The 17,605-nt window shown below is 37.7% G+C and overlaps 1 protein-coding gene across 16 annotated transcripts in view; it reads left to right on the top strand.

Annotated features, from left to right (window-relative positions):
* Positions 1–17,605, top strand: part of IBTK (inhibitor of Bruton tyrosine kinase) — a 62,137-nt gene that overhangs the window by 32,087 nt on the left and 12,445 nt on the right. For 7 of the 16 annotated variants that reach the window (XR_003256149.1, XR_003256155.1, XM_026082620.1 and 4 more), the window contains 9 exons: positions 272–389; positions 1,826–1,886; positions 2,619–2,746; positions 4,465–4,577; positions 5,192–5,340; positions 6,124–6,287; positions 9,208–9,300; positions 10,602–10,760; positions 17,371–17,517. Coding sequence is in view for 14 of the 16 variants with exons in the window: in XM_026082620.1 (XP_025938405.1) it covers positions 272–389; positions 1,826–1,886; positions 2,619–2,746; positions 4,465–4,577; positions 5,192–5,340; positions 6,124–6,287; positions 9,208–9,300; positions 10,602–10,760; positions 17,371–17,517 (1,132 nt within the window). In the remaining 2 variants the exon portion in view is untranslated. Of the gene's footprint in view, positions 1–271; positions 390–1,825; positions 1,887–2,618; positions 2,747–4,464; positions 4,578–5,191; positions 5,341–6,123; positions 6,288–7,306; positions 7,436–9,207; positions 9,301–10,601; positions 10,761–11,154; positions 11,281–12,612; positions 12,687–17,370; positions 17,518–17,605 lie in introns of those variants that run through there. The other 9 variants (XM_026082695.1, XM_026082722.1, XM_026082706.1 and 6 more) reach the window with 9 other exon arrangements.

Genomic DNA, 17,605 nt, shown 5'->3' with positions numbered 1-17,605 from the left:
GCAATATATTGAAACTGATACATTTGAACGTGGGACCTTTCTATTACTGTGAAGCAGCCATTGCATTCAAGCTGCTGCCAAGTTTTGTGTGGAGCTTGCTGTCAGTTATGGCCGTTTGAGCATTAGTGTTTTCTCTAGGGATGGAAAAGAGTATTTTTTTTTTCCTGATATGTTTTAATAACTTGATCATGCTGTGTAGTAAGTTTTGAAAACTGCTAAATGAGATTACAGCTTGTTATCCAGTTTAGTTAGTTGTGTTTCCTCTTTGCAGTTACGTTGAAGAATGCTGTGGAGCTGCTGGAGTTCTCAGCAATGTATAATGCTGAACAGTTAAAACTGTCCTGCTCGCAGTTCATAGGACTCAATATGGCTGCTTTGCTTGAAGCAAGGTAAGGAGGGATGCAGGGGTGTTTTGGGTACAAGCTGTTAAATTCATATACTGCAAAAAGCCAAAATGGTTGGAGAACTAATAAGGGCAGGTAAGTGTTGAAATGCAACTGAATGCTGCTAGCTTAAAAGGAAGCTCATTTATGTGAAACAGGGACTGATTAACTAGTTACCTATCTGTACATATTTTACCAGTGCTATAGTACAAGAAGACTGTGTTGCAATATGGCATGAAGAGCCTGGATTAAGGGGAAAAACTTCTCTTGAATTCTGTGGCATTTGAGATTAGGCCTAAGTTTGTTCAGCATTTTTAAATTTATTTTTGAAGATGTATAAAACTACTACGTTTTTGTGGGTTTTCTGGTTTTGTTTTGTGTTTGTTTTTAATGCAATAGTTACTGTGCTAATTGAATTTATTTTAAGTAGGCTTATTATAGCTGGTGCATTTTCTAAAGAGGATGGGCCTGCCTTCTGGTAGTCTCTTTGCTTTAACTGCCTGTAGCAAGGGCAGAACAAATGACTTGTGCTTACTTACCTCAAAGGTTCAGCTGGCTTCTAGGAAACTGAAGGTCTCCTGTGTTCTTCCTTTTCTTGATACTTTCAGATAGGGCCTCAATTTGCTGCCAGAGTATATATCATCATCTTGGGGCAAGCCTCGATCTTCTTTTCTAGCAAAGACTTCAAAAAAAATTAAATCAGCTCTCAGTGTTCCACTCTGTTTATCGTAGCCTTTTTGTCATACTTCCTTTTACATATAGAAGTTCTTAGAGATCTTTTAGTTTACTAAACAGTTAAGAATGCTGGCACTTCTATTCTATGTCACAGCACTACTCTGCATTTATCACAAATACTGGAATTTGTGCATATTTGTTCATCATGTTTTGTTCTACTTTTAATCTGATAGGCTTGAGACAGATAAAACTTAGTTATGGCAGCTTTATGCAAAGAGAGCCTTTCACACAGGCCAGGCAGAATTTTGTTGAGTAAAGCTTGGTTGTTGTAGTATTTTTTTTTTTTTTTTGTCATAAATGTTAAAGAATGTTGTGGCTGAGTAACAGAAGAAATTTCAGAAACTTGGAGAATTAGAGTGCACAGCAGGAGGACTTGAAAGTGTGCAAAAATAAGTCAAGTAATAACCAGCTCCTGATAATTTAACTATATATAACTGTATTGACTATGGCTTTGAGTAGAGGTAGGCTGGCTGGAAAGGCTATGGGTTTAATTCTGTCTTAGGACAAGGGCATTAACTAGTTTGTATCTTGATTTCATTTTCTTCCCTTTGAATCTGTGACCACCCTGAATGGGTAAGGATTCCTGTAGGTAGGGTTCATTTGGAATGTTTGTTGAGATTCCTTCATTAATTTGGGGGGGGGGGGGCTTTTGTTTGTTTTTGTTTGTTTGTTTTAAGCATGGTAAACTATTTGTATTACTTTTTTAGGACTCTGGATGTCTTAAGTGATGAAGTTGTAAAGGACCTTTCTGTTTATTACAGGAAAATGGTAAGTTGTACATTATGAGTGTAAGCTGACTGGGTTTAAAATGAGAACAGAAGAGTAATGCATGTATACATGCGGTGTCTGTTGATGATAGACTGAATGTGGGACATTCAAATTAAGGTTCCCTGCTGCTGCTATTTTCATGGAATTCATATTTCCTTATGSACTAGCCACTGCCACAATAGCATTGTGTCCTTTAAATACATTAATTTACACATAATTGTATTAATGTTCTCTAACTGACCATTGCTGGGTAAAAAACATAAACAAAACCTGTTGAAAAGGGCATCTGTTACCTAGCAGAAAGGAGAAGAAAGCAAATGAGACTTTCTCCTGTGAAAATGCAGTGTGGTCAAATAAGTCTTAAAAGCATTAAGAAAAATGGTTTGAAAGTTGAAATTTCGTGCGTAAGGGGAAAACCAAGGTACATTATAATCCAGTGTTCTTTAACTGTACAGTAGTAAAAGATTACTGTTTGCATAACCCTGAAGCATTGTTTTGTCAGCAGTCGTGGGCAGCTGAAATTTGTGTGTATTCTGAGTCTGTCATTTAAATAAGTTTTGCTTTTGTTCTACGTAAAGATGTAACTTAAGTTTTTTAAACTATTTATTTATTTATTTATTACTTGATTTGTAGAAAATGTTATAAATGACTGTCATTTTTGGTCATTCTACAAGAGATCATATATTTGCTAACATACAAGTTAAGAGAAATAAAGTAATTTTAAAATTACAGATTCCAGCTATGGTCAGGAGAGTAATTACTCCATATCCAGATGGACCTGACATAAGTTCTTTGGACCCTGAAGATGGAGAAAACTTTGTCTTTTTAAAGGAAGAAATGAATACAGAACAAAATTCTCAGTAAGTTTTATCTTTTAATTCCTTGTTAGACTACCTGTTTTTTCATCTTTAACCAGGTGATCTCTATATGGTAGTTATACACTTTGGATGACATTCGACTCCCTTGGGTTCAAAATTGAAATATGAAGAAATAGAAGGAATGGAGGTTTTGGACTGTTCTGTCCCCTTAAATATTGCAAAATGTTGCAGAACTGCAATGGGACACTTTCAATTTATAAGAAAGATGTGAGCAAAGGTGGCAAAATGAATATTCACAGTAATGTTTGAGCCTTGTGCATGTGAGAGCACCTGCATATGTAGAGATCAACTGCAGAGTTCATTAAAGTTAACTGAATTGGGAAAGGCCAAGAGAAAAGAAAATGGAGAGTTTAATGTACTGTAAATCTGTTTGGAAAATGGTGATGATCTACACTTCTAAATCTAACAGAATTATCCTGTGAAATAGCAAGTTTTGAAGCAGGAATTCTCAATCTGTCAGTTTAAAGTGGATACTGACTGGCTGGAGAATAACAAAACAAACTACCTGTATTTAAGAACTGTTAGGAAATGCGATCAAACCAACTGTAGATTGGGTAATTTGGCCTTGGTTGGTTTATAGACTTCCGTTATTGTGCCTCTCAAAACTTTTTCTATAGACATGGAGGTGACAGTATCTGCAAAGTCTTGGCAGGCTAACCTGATATGCTTCTTTTCTCTAACAGTTCTGTAACAAACAAATAATAAATACACTAATTTTTTTGTACTTTTTTTTTTTTAACTGGAGAACTTGACTGTGATATTATCACAACTATGAAAAATGAATTTGATAGGATGACTTGGCAGAGTGTTCCTTACAGAGATAGCAAAATATAATGTCACTGTACAGATGAATCCTCTGGAATATTGWATACTGTTCTGACCACTTGTATTAGGAAAAGTTTATGCTAACTGAAGTGGTTCAGAGAAGGGCTAGTAGATCAAGGGAACTGAGAGGCTATTTTTTATTAGACTTGAAGCCTTTTGGCCTTTTTAACGGCTACATGAGGATCTTATGGCTACTTACTCCCCTAGCTACAGGGTAGGTTRTAAGGATTTAAAAAAACAGTTTAAGGTACAGTATTGGTACAGGAATTGACATTTGTGGAGTACCTATATACAAACTTATTGAGCAGAAGCTTTTTGAAATAGAGATGCTGTAGTAGTTGTAATTCTCTGTTGTAAAGCTCTTCTGAAGCTCTAGTGGTTTTGCCAAAATTAAAGACACCTTTTATTTGATTTCACTATTCCTAATATGTATAGAAAAAAGTGACGTTTTGGTAACATGATCACGTACCTGCTCTGTTGTGGTAGTAGCGTCAATATTTGTGTTGGGGAACAACAACTATTTTGATTTCTGTCAGTTGCTCCAACATGTAGCTGGTTTAATCTGACCTAGGTGGCAGTGCCAGCCTGCACAGTTACTGTATCATCCACTGTCTCAGCAGAAGTGTTTGTGCGGTGGACCAGATCTAGATGGAAAAGAATTTTTCTCTTCCTCCTAGATTATTTTTCAGAATGTTTACTATAGAGTTGTGCCAATGTGTAAGCAGTGGTAGTACCAGAGCAGAAGCAAGCAGCTAGTGGGAGCAGCTATTACTGTTTAAAGTCTAACTGCAGCTGCTGCCTGAAAAACTTGAGGTTGATGCTAATAGTTCTGAGACTTTATTTCCTGAATGCTTTAATCTGTATTTTTTTAATAGGGAAGCCCTTTTCAAAAGAGCAAAAAACAAGGCAAAAAAGAAGCCACGAAAACGATCTGACAGCTCTGGAGGGTATAATCTATCAGATATCATTCAGAGTCCAGCCTCTACAGGTCAGTGGGAAAGAGGTTCCATTCAGGTATAAAAATAGAACATCAGGTTTAATATGTAAAACAATGTGATTTTTATAACTTAATAAGCAGATCTTACAAAGGTGTTTTTCTTTCTGGTGAACACCCACAACTGAATTTGGGTAGTGAATTTTATCAAGTTCGGTTTTGTTTGAAAGGAAGATTGTCATCTTAAGATTGTGCCCAAAGTTCATATTCTGTAAAAACATGTTTTGTATCAAACAAAGTTAATGGATGCTTTTCCCTTGTGTCTTTAAGTGGAACATTTCTATTAGCATGTTTTTTTTTCCTAGAATATAAGAAATAATTAAATTAGTCACTTTTTATTCAAAATACAGTAGAAGCATTTATTTTCAACAGAATAGTTCCTGTGTTTTTTCCTAAGCCTGTATTTTGTGAAGCAGAGAGAGGAAGCTAGGAGTAATCTTAGTCTGCAAAAATATTTATAGCCTTATAAGTTGCTTACAACTGTTACAATCTAGTATACTAGACTAGTTAAATCTTTGGTTATTCTATATTCAGAATATTATTTTTATAGCATTGCTTAGTCCTGCTTTCATGATATAATTGTCATACTCTGTATTCTTATTTCTTAGGCTCAGTAAAACTGGATAAAACTAACTCTGTGGAATCGCTTCCAGAACTCCTAACGTCTGACTCTGAAGGTAGCTATGCAGGATTGAGTAGCCCAAGAGACTTGCAGTCCCCTGACTTCACAAAAGGATTTCATCCAGAGAGGACTGAGGTTGGCTTTCTTTGTTCCTAGCAATTCACCTTCTTCCTTCTTCACTAGTTGTTGTGTGTATTTACCTAATCCATAAAAAGCAAGATTTGCATTTGGGAGTGTTTTTTGAGAAGCAGTTGCCCTTAAAAGGGACTAGGGAACTTTTTTTAAGTACTTATTGTTTGTCTGATAAAATAATTAAAAATAAGTATTTCCTATTAAGTCATCTGAGGGTGGTTTATTCATGTGGTATCATAATAATTTTTATATGCTGTACTGTTTATAAAATCTCAACCCAAAATATCAGTCATGTAAAGTCTTTACCGATTTCTTCATTTAAAATATAAAGCAAATCTGAACTTCAAACAAAAAACAAAAAAACTCCAGAAGAACCCTAATGTTCTCGGTCTATTGTAGTTGGACAGAAGTACTGTCTAGGATAACTGAGGCATAACTGACAAAGAGCAATAAGCTTGCAAGTATGGAGAATTCTGTGTGCATAATTGTTCCAGCTTTGGAAATGCATGTCTTGGAGTCAGTTTTCAATTACCAGGAAGCATATTTGCACTTAGGTGATTCAGGCTGAAGCATGAAGCAAAAAAAAAAAAAGGAATAAATAATGCAGACTAAGCATTAGGGGGTTAACCAAGATTTGCCTATTTTTGATGTCTTCTTTAAAATGTTTCACGTATACATGTCATTGAAGTTGCTTGTAACATTATCCTTTTTTTCTAAGTGAAAAAAAGTAAGAATATTTGCGCAACATGTTTCTGTCTTTTTTTTTTTTTTTTTTTTTTTTTTTAGATGAAGGACAAACCATGTAGTCAGGGTATTAAAACCTCTAAACCTATCAAAGAGGTGAAGTCATGCGAGAGATCATCAGTGTTGACACAGTCTGTTCCACAGTCCATTCCCAGTACCAAAACCAACTCTGCAAGCTCTCCCAATTGGGTTGCTACTAGTTTCAGGTGGAGTAATAATTGTGGTACTTACCTAACTTGCAATCAGTGTTCTTTATTTGGTAGCGAGTGCTAGTAATTGTCTGTTCGGGACAAAAAGTTAACTGCTCTTCAAACCGATTGTACATCAGGTACTACGAACTTCACGTGTAAACTAAAAATTTCAGCAGACTAACAGCAGTCTAAGAAAACTGATAGATATCCTTAAACTTTTTGTTTGGAAAAGGAATTGATACATACATTTAAAAAAGGTCTAGAAGTTTTTGGTTGTTTTTTGTTTTCTTTTGGTTTTTAGAAGCCTGCTTGGTTAACCCTATGTAAAATGTTTGGCAGCTTTCTATAAAATGAGACCAAAATACTGTGTTTTACAGCACAGTCTTGCTGGAGCCCTTAGAAGTGCCATTGTACTTTGACATTTTAAAGCTATGTCTTTGACTTAAATGGTCTCTGAAAAATCAACACCTCAGTTTTAACTGATACAGTAATAAATGGATTATTGATTCTTATTTTTAGCAGTATCTGCATACATAAGATTAACATACTGTATTAGACTGAAGGTCTGTCTTGCCTGGTGTTCTGTCTCTGACAGTTGCCTATAAAGGATCCAGAGAGGAGAGTTTAAGGATTAGGGAATTGTATAGCAATAATTTACCAGAGTTTTCCCAGTCTCTATTGGTTTGTGGCTAGTGGGCTTTGTGAATACAGGTTATACAGTTGTAAAAATTAAAAGTCTTAACTCTGAACTATTTCATTTGGCAAGCAGGGTCTATTCAGGCTATGTGTGTTGTCTCTTTGCACAGTTGTGCAAACATAGGAGCGTGTGTGGAGATGGTAATGCGTCCCCCCAACCAACTCTTTAGTCTTCATAGTGGTTGGAAGAAGCACTACCTTCCTCTGCTATCATACAGTTCTTTCAGAACATTTTTAGAGGATTACATGGAAAGGGAACAAATAAAACTGTAGAGCTTTGGTACAGTGCTTCTGTGCTTTTACAGGTTCCCCCTGTACTCTTTCTTCATTTTCTCTAGTACTTCTACCATGATGTCAAGGAAAAGCTGGCAGCAGTGTTGTGTAGAGTATTTTGACAGTGAGGTGGATTGAGAACTGGCTGAATGGCAGAGCTCCGAGGGTTGTGATCAGCAGCACAGAGTCTAGTTGGAGGCCTGTAGCTAGCAGTGTCCCCCCAGGGGTCAGTACTGGGTCCAGTCTTGTTCAACTTCTTCATCAATGACCTGGATGAAGGGACAGAGTGCACCCTCAGCAAGTTTGCTGATGATACAAAACTGGGAGGAGTGGCCCATACACCAGAGGGCTGTGCTGCCATTCAGAGGGACCTGGACAGGCTGGAGAGGTGGGCAGAGAGGAACCTCATGAAGTTCAACAAAGGCAAGTGCAGGGTCCTGCACCTGGGGAGGAATAACCCCAKGCASCAGTACAGGTTGGGGGTTGACCTGCTGGAAAGCAGCTCTGCCGAGAAGGACCTGGGAGTGCTGGTGGACACCAAGTTGACCATGAGGCAGCAATGTGCCCTTGTGGCCAAGAAGGCCAATGGTCTCCTGGGGTGCATCAGGAAGAGTGTTGCCAGCAGGTGGAGGGAGGTGATTCTCCCCCTCTGCTCAGCCCTGSTGAGGCCCCATCTGGAGTGCTGTGTCCAGTTCTGGGCTCCCCAGTACAAGAGGGATGTGACACTACTGGAGCAAGTCCAGTGAAGGGCTACAAAGATGATGAGGGGACTGGAGCATCTCTCTTATGAGGAAAGRCTGAGAGAGCTGGGCCTGTTTAGCCTGGAGAAGAGAAGGCTGAGAGGAGATCTTATCAACGTGTACAAGTATCTGAAGGGAGGGTGTCGAGAGGATGGGGCCAGACTCTTTTCAGTGGTGCCGAGCGACAGGAAAGAGGCAACAGATACAAACTGAAACACAGACAGTTCCATCTGAACATGAGGAAAAACTTTTTCACTGTGAGGGTGACAGAGCACTGGACCAGGTTGCCCAGAGAGGTTGTGGAGTCTCCTTCTCTGGAGATATTCAAAAGCTGTCTGGACGCGATCCTGTGCAACGTGTTCTAGGTGACCCTGCTTGAGCAGGGGGGTTGGACTAGATGATCTCCAGAGGTCCCTTCCAGCCTCAGAGATTCTGTGATTCTGTGATTTTAAAGATTAATACTCCAGTGTATTTGGCTGAGATACTGTTGAGGAGCAGTGATAACTGAGTTTGGTGTGACCTCCCACTGGTTTATTTACTAGTTAACCCGTAACAACTGCTTTTATGGAGGGAGAGACAGACAAACGAACAGACACAGTGCTGCTTATGGCTGGTTTCAAAGTCTGTTTGCATTTGAGTCTAGTTGTAACACAGCTTAATTTACAGATGTCTTCAAAAGTTAGAAATACTTGGATTTAATTCATTTGCATTTCTGTGAAAGTTTAAAACTAGGTCACTTACAAATAAGAAACTGTTTCTCAAACTGTGAGAATATTACTAGTTGCAAAATTACTAATTTTGCAAAGGGTGTTCTTGCCATGTGAAATAATGTTAATTCAGTTCTTCAAAGAAAGATCTAATTCAGCCTCTGTGAAACAGCTGTGACCAATGCCTCTAATACTTAGCATGAACAGCTGACTACTAAATAAGTATCCTGGATTTGTGTATCTAACTCTTTTAAAGTAATCACAGGTCACATTTTTTCATTTCATAATGTAATGAGTCTTGAAAGTATTTTTGTAGTGTGTTCTTAAATATGTATATATTTATAAAAGTTTTGTCAGAAACATTCTATTTGAGGTTTGCCATAGTTGAGGAAACAAACATAAATTATACATCTGGTTACCAATCTTATGTATGATTTGGAGGACTTCAGTGAAGGTTGGAGCTGTGGAATGTAAGTAAAAATGAGTGCCTTGTAAGGTAACTTTTTATTTTTCATTTAGCCCTGCCAGCCCTCCTGCTATGGATTTAAGAACCATCATGGAAATTGAAGAAAATATGCAGAAATGTGGAACCATGCCAAAGACAAATTCAGGGTTGGTAAAAACCAACATCTATAAAAGAAAAATGTGATAGACCAGGCTATTGTGAATTTTCTTAGTGGTTCAGACAATTCAGAGTTTAAAACAAGCAGGAGAGAAGTTGTTCTTTTTGTTTTGGAACAGCTTTGTTTACTTCATTATAATGTTTTTCTGTGAGCATTCAAAATTTATCCCTTTTTTACTGTCACCCTGCTTTGCCAACTGCATGTCTTCATCAGTAGAAATATGAAAGAACCAACTACTAAACTGGTATGTTAAATCGGTGGTCTGCTCTGTTGAGCTTTCATGTTTTCAACCAAGAAGATTTAACTCTTGTCCAAGGCACTTAGGAAACTGCTTGCGGACCAGTACTGTACCTGATTCTGAAGTGTTTYTCTTGCTAACATCCTCTGACCTCCCCTACCACCCAGATGTTGACTTCTTTGATAATTCTTCCTCAGTTAGAAGAAAGGGTGCTTCTTGCTCTGAGAAGCACCTCAAATACAGTGCGAGAAGTGTGTTCTTTCAGGAGACAGTGGATTAAACCAAGTGTCTCTTAAATGGAGAAGCATGGAAGAGAACTGGAGAGGTGACTTGTGTGACGTTTATAATGTAACACTGCTAGAAAAGAGAGCTAGGAAATAATCCTGGAGCCCTCCAATAAGCTAACCCTTTGAGTTCAAATACTGTGTTTCACAAGRGACACATGATGTATGTTTAGTGTCAGTTTTAAGTGCTTTATAGTAAACTGAAGGAAATTGTGGGATTTTTTTTTTTTTTTAATGGTAAGTAGAGAGTTACTGTTTGGATAGGTTCAGAAGCTGTGAACCAAACTGCTGAGATTGGAGAATCCAAATAAATTAGAAATCAAATTACTACATATATTAAAAAAAGGCTATATTCTATTGTCTGTATTTCCTATGCACAAATATTTTTCGTTTAAGGGAGCTAGCTTTCTGACGGTCTCTAAGAACTCTCAAAATCAGAAAATAATCTTTACCTGGTGGTACTCCATCTCTATTGGAGACTTGATTCCTACTCTGCATGTTTTCATTCACAGGAATCTGTGTGATGAATAGTTATGTGGTGCTGTTCTTTCTACCCCTCTCGTTATTCATTAATCCTCCTTTTATTCCCCCGCCCCACCAAAAAAAACCCCCAAACCTTACACAGGTTACCCTTTTGGTACTCTGGACAAAAAGTAGCTTTATCTAGGGAAGAAATACTTCTCAGTCTAATTTTCAAAATTAGAGGAGAGTAGTTTTAAAGGACACTGGTCATCTTACATCTTCTGTCTTTGCAATACCAATTCACAGCAGAATGGCTTCTCATGGAATCAGGCTTTCTCAGAAGCAAAGGAAAATGATTGCGCTGGCAGCAAAAGATAATGGATCAGTAACTAGCAGTGTGGAGACTGCTCCAATAATGACCACACCACCTACACCTACAAAAGTTGCAAAACTAGGGAATGCATGGTATGTTGTGATTCAAATATCACTTTTGTTGTTTTGGAGGGTTTTCACATTGAGTAGTTTCTCAGAAGCTGTTTCTTRAATAAAAATAACCTAGATTATGTTCATTACAAAAGACTAGTGTTGAGCTATTTGTATCTCCATTTGGTAGTAAACTAGATATTCAAAGGGGGAAGGAAATGTAGTGGTTGTAGTTTAACACTACTTTAAAATTTTGCTATAGTGAGTCAGAAGATCATCCTGTCTGGCCCTTGACTGTGTGTGATATGGTATTTGTGGACAGTATCAAAGTGAAGTATAGAAAAAGGAAGATGGTAGAACATAATCTGTTCCTGACAAAGTTTCAGAACTTTTTAAAAAACGTTATGAATGCTGTTTCTCTCTGTTGTAAGAACAGCGGGGGGAGAAGGGACAAAATGACTTTGGAGCAGAGCAAGTATGGACATAGACAACAACAAAGTTTGAACACAAAGGGGGTACTAGCTGGAGGGAGTGATGGGTGCTAATAGTAAGAATTCTTATGGTGAGTATGTGTGTGATGTGTTTAAAATGACTTTTAATGCTGATTATGCCCAATTTAAATGTCAAAGTTAATATCACTGTATCTGTTAGAATAATGGATTTATGATGTGCTCAAAGAACTAGCTTTACAACAGTGAATGTAATGAGGTGCTGTCCTGATTTATGCTTTGTTTCACAAATACAGTTGGTGTTGCATGAAAGCATAGAGGAGTAAGACAAATTGCCACAAGTGAAGCTTTGTGAATTTAGTGTGTTTTAATTACTGCACAATAAATACCTTAAGCTTGAGCTTAACTTGAGGTAAACACAGAGCAGTTCATTGCCTTTCCCCATTCAAGAAGGTCTAGCATTTTGTCGCAGTTTGTTTGTGTATTGGTACTCTAGCAGAATCTTAGAGTCATTTTGCTCTCTCTAGAGCTTACCTGTTTGTGCCTCAAAAAAACAAAGCTTGCTACTTATCTGCTACARTAGCCCCATTTTAAAATGAAATCTTTTCTAGATAGCTTAGTTGCTTTAAATGCTAATGTAGGAGTTTTCCTTATGTTTTGGATAGATTTCAAAATAAAATAGCAGTCTGTATTTTCAAAGGATAGGTATATATTTTAAAATGCATCTTCCAAGATTTGAGCTATCTTCCTCTTGTTTCTTTTGTCCCTCTTTCCTTTGTTCCTCTATATGTGTTGGTTGTTCCTTTCTGAAGGAAGCATAGTAAGCATCTTCTGGAGTTTTTGCCTTTCTGCTGTGCTCCTGTAAATTTAGATAAGACATACAGCCTGGTAGAGATTTAATGAGTGTATGGAGAGGAGAGGAAGGGGGGGGGGGACTAAACAGCTAGCTAAAAAAGACAGACTGCTTCCTGGCAGTAGTTGCTTCACGAGACACATTTGGCATCAAAGATTTAGGGTAACACCTAGAACCACCTGCTTCATTTTACATTTCTGTTGTCATCTCATCTTTYGTTGTTGGTTGGATACCAATAGGATCAGCATCTTGAGTTTGGAGCGCTCTTAGATTTAGAAGAGATTTCACATAGGTCTGCTGGTATGCTACTATCTTATTCAGGTTTAAGACCTTAGTAATAACAGTTACATCACAGAACATAAACAATGGTAAAATAGAGCTGGTGTTCAAAATATTTATCAGTAATTTACAGGAGAGTGTGAGTGTTGTAATCATATCAAACCTATGCATTATAAACCAGGTAATAATTGATTCTAAAGTATTAATTTTCAAAATATGGTATTTTACTTTAAGTTACAACACCAGAACAAACTTCTAGTGACGCCGTACCGTACATTCAGCCTTATGGTTAAAGGACTTTACTGTTTTATAGGGCATCTCAAAGATCCTGCAAGTCTGCTCTGGAATGATAAATATTGCAATGGATGAATGTGTGGCGAATTCAAGGTAGTGTGGCATGAAGTGGCCTTTGAGTAATGATAAAAGCAGTGATGGCAAGGACTCCTCCAAGGATCAGTGAGAACAGGGTCAAGAAATCTGCTCTCTAGACTTTAGTATATCATGGGTTGATTATAACTAAAAGAGTTGGTTATATGTTTCCAGTGACCAAATTACAAGCTATAGACCTATGCTACTACAGCAGTTATTTACAAAAATTAACTGCGTAAGATGACCTAATTTTAAAAATACATCCAATGCATTTCAAATGAATCTAAGAAAAGGCTGAATTCTTTTTTGGTCTATACAAGCAGGACTTAATACCATTTTCTCAATTTGCTTTCATCTGTGTACACTTAGTACCAAAATTTAGGATCTTATTTACTCCCTCCTGCCTCCCCTTGCCTTCCTTCCCCCTCCCTCCCACCCTCCACCCCCCAAAAAAGTTATCCTGATGTAACCTTGGGTGAAGTGGACTATTTTTTTGTCTTGAAGGTAGACAGGTAGAGTCTGAATCCTTAACTACAAAGTAACTCATTCAGACAACTGAACTGTAACTGGTACATTTACAGTGGGAGAAACCTGTTTTCTCACACTGTAGGATTTGTCTTACTGAATTCTCATGAGTGGATGAATTTCAGAATCCTTAACATGGATCACCTGGAATGCTCCAAAGAACACCATACTTCCTTTACATAGGGTTCACTTGATATTGCAGGTCAAGGAGCAAATTGATTATTTGGCTTAGTTACTGGAGGTGTCACAGGGCAACTATAGATTTGATTTGATTTAAAAATTTGCACAGAGAGACTCACAGTTGATTCAGATGGTGATCAACACAAGGAAAATTGAGTTTTACTGTCCCTTATTACATAAAAAAAAAATATTCCAGCTGCTATTTTTAATCTTATTGCTAATGTTACAATTTTGCATAAACAACATGTAACCCAACTCCTGCAGTGACAATATACTGTCTTGCCAACACCATCACATGGGCTGATTCACACACTAATTAACCTGTTGTGTAAAAAGATGGTGACTTTATAACATTGGAGACTGTGTTGCAACAGCAGAGAAGTCATTATCCGGCTCGTCACCCAACTGGTAGCTTGAAAGGGTGTCCACGCTGATGCAGGAGGGTGGCTGTAACTGGTTGGATGTGCTGTTACTGAGCTGGACCAGGGCCCGCATGTGTCACTTCACTGTCTCTCTGCTCTGATCTGTGGTCACTAATAGCACTTCTCTAGAGTCTTCAAAGGAACTTCCCCAAACTGAGCCTGCCATAGCTGATGCCAATGTTGGTGATTGCTGGTCTAGGCATTACATGGGTAGTTTCAACCAGTCATCTTAAATGTTATCAGTTAGTTTTCTTTTTTTGTTATACTAACCATCTTAAAGCTACAGTTCATGTATTTGTCTCTGTCAGACCTCAGGTGTCAAGGGAAGACTATAAGAGAACTCCTCTACAGGAGGATGTACCTATGGGTGTCTCCAACATCCATATACAACTTTTAAATACAACAAAGCCTGAATTAGGCTTTGCAGGACATTGTGTAGCTTATCTACTTATTCAGCTTTGTGCAAGAGGTTGGTTTTGGTTCCTGAAGGCCTATTTATCAATTTAAGATAAATGGCTTTTTAGGGCAAGTATCTGTTGTCAGTTGACTTAAGCACATGAGCTTAGATGCCTCAAGTTAGGTAATTTACTTCTGCATACAGAAAATAGGAAGAGCAGCTCTGCTAAAGGGCATTTAAAAAATACACAGCGTAAGTTCCTTAGTTTGATATCTGAATAGGCTGACTATTCATACTATTCACCTACTCTCTCTACCAATTGAGCATAGTTCAATTTTAAACTACTAATTGCCTACGAACTGTTGCTTACACTTTAAAAGCAAGCGTGGACTTACTTGGAATATGCTTAGATAACTCTAGAAAATGTATTGTATCCTTAAGGTTCTGGTTAAATGGTTTTTGAAAGTAGCAGGGCTCTACTGAGCTATGTAAACAATCTTAAGTGAAAGGCCAATGTGTACTTTTGGAGGACAGAATCCAATTTAATGTTCATGTGGTCACATATGATTCTAAACGTTCCTCTGCAGCATTCCTCTGGCTGCTAATCTGGAAAATGGTGATGGCCCAAGAGTTCAAGCGAAGAATCAGTGAGGAGTATGCGAATATTTCAAATTATGCCTAGCTGTTGGTAAAGAGCATTTGTTAAATGAACCTTACGCTGTTTTAGGCAAGCCGTAGATTGTTTGATTGCCTCTGCTAGTTGTGCAAACTAGTTTTTGTATATAAAGTAGAATGATAAATACTCATCTGCTCTAATATCATATTTGCAAAGTTCTATTCTGTAAATTCAAAATGGACTGTTAGAGTGCTACTGGCAACAGACTGAGCTTTCCATGCATGCAATATATTGAAAACCATAGAACTTGTGTTCCAGTGAAATAAGATACTCATCTTGGATATGCAGCAAGAACACTTGCCAGAAGGGTGTGGGACCTTCCGGCTCCTTTTTGGTTGACTAAAAGACAAAGTATATCGTACAAAATGCTCTATCTTTTCTGCCAAAATAAACCTCCAATTTCATAGTTTGGGGGGGACTGAAGCTACACTACATCCTTTTAAGAATGGTGGAAGGAAGGAAGAAAAAAAGTTCACACTGGGAATACTTTGAAAGTATGTCATGCAGGAAAAGACAGATACTAACCTTACTAGTTTTCCAAACCTGTTTTGATCCTTCTTGTTATTCAGGAGAGCGTATGGCCTTTCAAGAACAGAGGAATAAAGCAGTTTAAAGTTTCTTTCTTGAGACTTAATATATATGATACTTGTGTATTTTAACATCTAGGTCTTCAGTTTGTCAGTATTTAGGTAGGAATAATGCTACATGAGGCAAGACGAGCTTAAATTTTGAGAGGAAAAATCATATCAGTGAAAAACATTTTAAGCCATCAGCACTGTGTTGGGTAGGCTCACAAGTTGAGAATGACAGAGGTTTTTCTTTGTGCTATGTTGCAGCAGGATGTGATTGCAGTACAGAAGTTCATGACAACAAGTAGGCTACTTAGCCGGAGAGGATTCTCTGACAGCAGATCCCAAGGGAACCATATGCCAACAGGGGGTAGTAAAAGCTTGGGGAAGTTCTGGTCAAACACTTGCCCAGACTCTTGTATGCCAGATGGCAGTGGGCATAGGGGATGTGCAGAATGACTCCCAAGCCTCTGCAACTGGAAGATTCCCGTTCTGCTTTTTATTCCTTTTGAACCACTCGTGCGGTATATGAGAAACTTAAGGCCAGGTGGTCTGACATAAGGCTTCATGTACAGTATTCGGATGCTTTTGTTGCAGCGTTTTAGAGCTGTCCTGCAAAGCAAAAATTGAAATTTCATAATGTTTGCTATCCTAATTTGTATAGCAGATAAAGGTAGTTTGAAAGTCTTCAGTTTGGATGTTTCCCTCCTTATAGTAGTTGCATAGACAGTAAGCGTTGTATAGGCAGCTTGTTTTACATCAACAGTATTTACAATTGATCTGTTATTTCTTTGTGTAGATAATGAGCAGATCTGTTCTTATATTTTGTGTGTTTGATGTTTTGTGAATAGCTCTCTGAAATGAGTGGGACTGCTGTGGTTAGTGAAGTTAAATAGATGCAAATATCTGAAGAACTAAACCCAATATCTTGATGGGGTAGTGGAGAAACTGATGGTAATTTTCCTGATTTCTGTAAGCAAAAAAGCTTTGGGATGAAAATGTGTTGAGAATAGCTACTGTTCTAAATTGCTATATTTTCATACTTGGAGCTGTTTTATTTTTGAAAGATAATGTGCAGGCACTAGTTCAGTAGCAGTGCACATTATACTTATGCAAGTAAAACAAAAGGAAGCTCATCGGACAGTTTTACAAATCTCACTGTGGAGTAAGGGATTTATAGAGCCTCCAGCAGGTTTGAGTAACTCAGTGTCTTCAGGAAAGAGGCTCAGGTATACTTGACTTGCATGGTGACATGCTGTAACACTTTCAACAAAAGAATTAGAGCATTGCGCAATTTATCTGGACACTTTTCAAGGATTAATGCTTTTAGGGAAGATGCAGCTTGTCTGAGACAGGGTGTCTATGAAAATTATATGCTTTTTTTAAAAGGATAGACTAGAGGGAGAAAGGAGGGGGAACTTTTTTCCTCGTAATGAAAGTCCATACTATTTATTTTTCTATTCTCATAGATACTTATTTTACAGAGAATATTTGCAGCAGTACAACCTATGAACAGGGTGGGGATAGTATTGAAACTTGGGGTGACTAGGAGTTGCGCTGCTTGCTATTCAAAAATACAAAGTGAAGTCTGTCTTCAAGAGTCTTCCATCCTGTGCATCCTAGGCTGCTATCATTTCTTGAACTTTTGGAATTTAGGTCCTGTTTAACAGCTGTGTTTGTTAATTCTAACAAAGTCAAATATGCATACTTAACCTCAGAGAGCTGAAATTATCTGATGTTTACCCATTTGACCCAAAGTGAGTTCTTTTAGCAGATGGGGACKAGCAGGCATAATGGTGAGATACAAAAGCTAAGTAATACTGTATTTTCTAACTCAAAAGATCCTTGCCACTATCTGAAATATGGGATGGAATTTTGGAAAAATGCAAGTATAAAATGAGTGGCCTTCTGTTTTGTTTTTGTTTTTTATAAGGGCATCTTCATTACATTCTTCTTTGCCAAAGTCATTTCGCGATCTTGTAACGGAAGAAGAAAAATGTGCGAGTAATTCACCAGGTACTGGTATCAAAAGAGCTGGGTATAAAGGAACTGAGGATCCACCAATCCACAACCCCATAAGGTAAGAGAGCTTTTCCTAATTATGTATAATAATTTTTTTCTTTAGTGATTGACAGTTCTGCAAGAACCACAATAATTTAAAAAATTCT

The sequence above is a fragment of the Apteryx rowi genome, unplaced genomic scaffold, assembly GCF_003343035.1.
Source record: "Apteryx rowi isolate R43461 unplaced genomic scaffold, aptRow1 scaffold_1170, whole genome shotgun sequence".
NCBI lineage: Eukaryota > Metazoa > Chordata > Aves > Apterygiformes > Apterygidae > Apteryx > Apteryx rowi.
The sequence above is the reverse complement of the archived record's forward strand: the minus strand, read 5'-3'. Positions and strand labels throughout refer to the sequence as shown.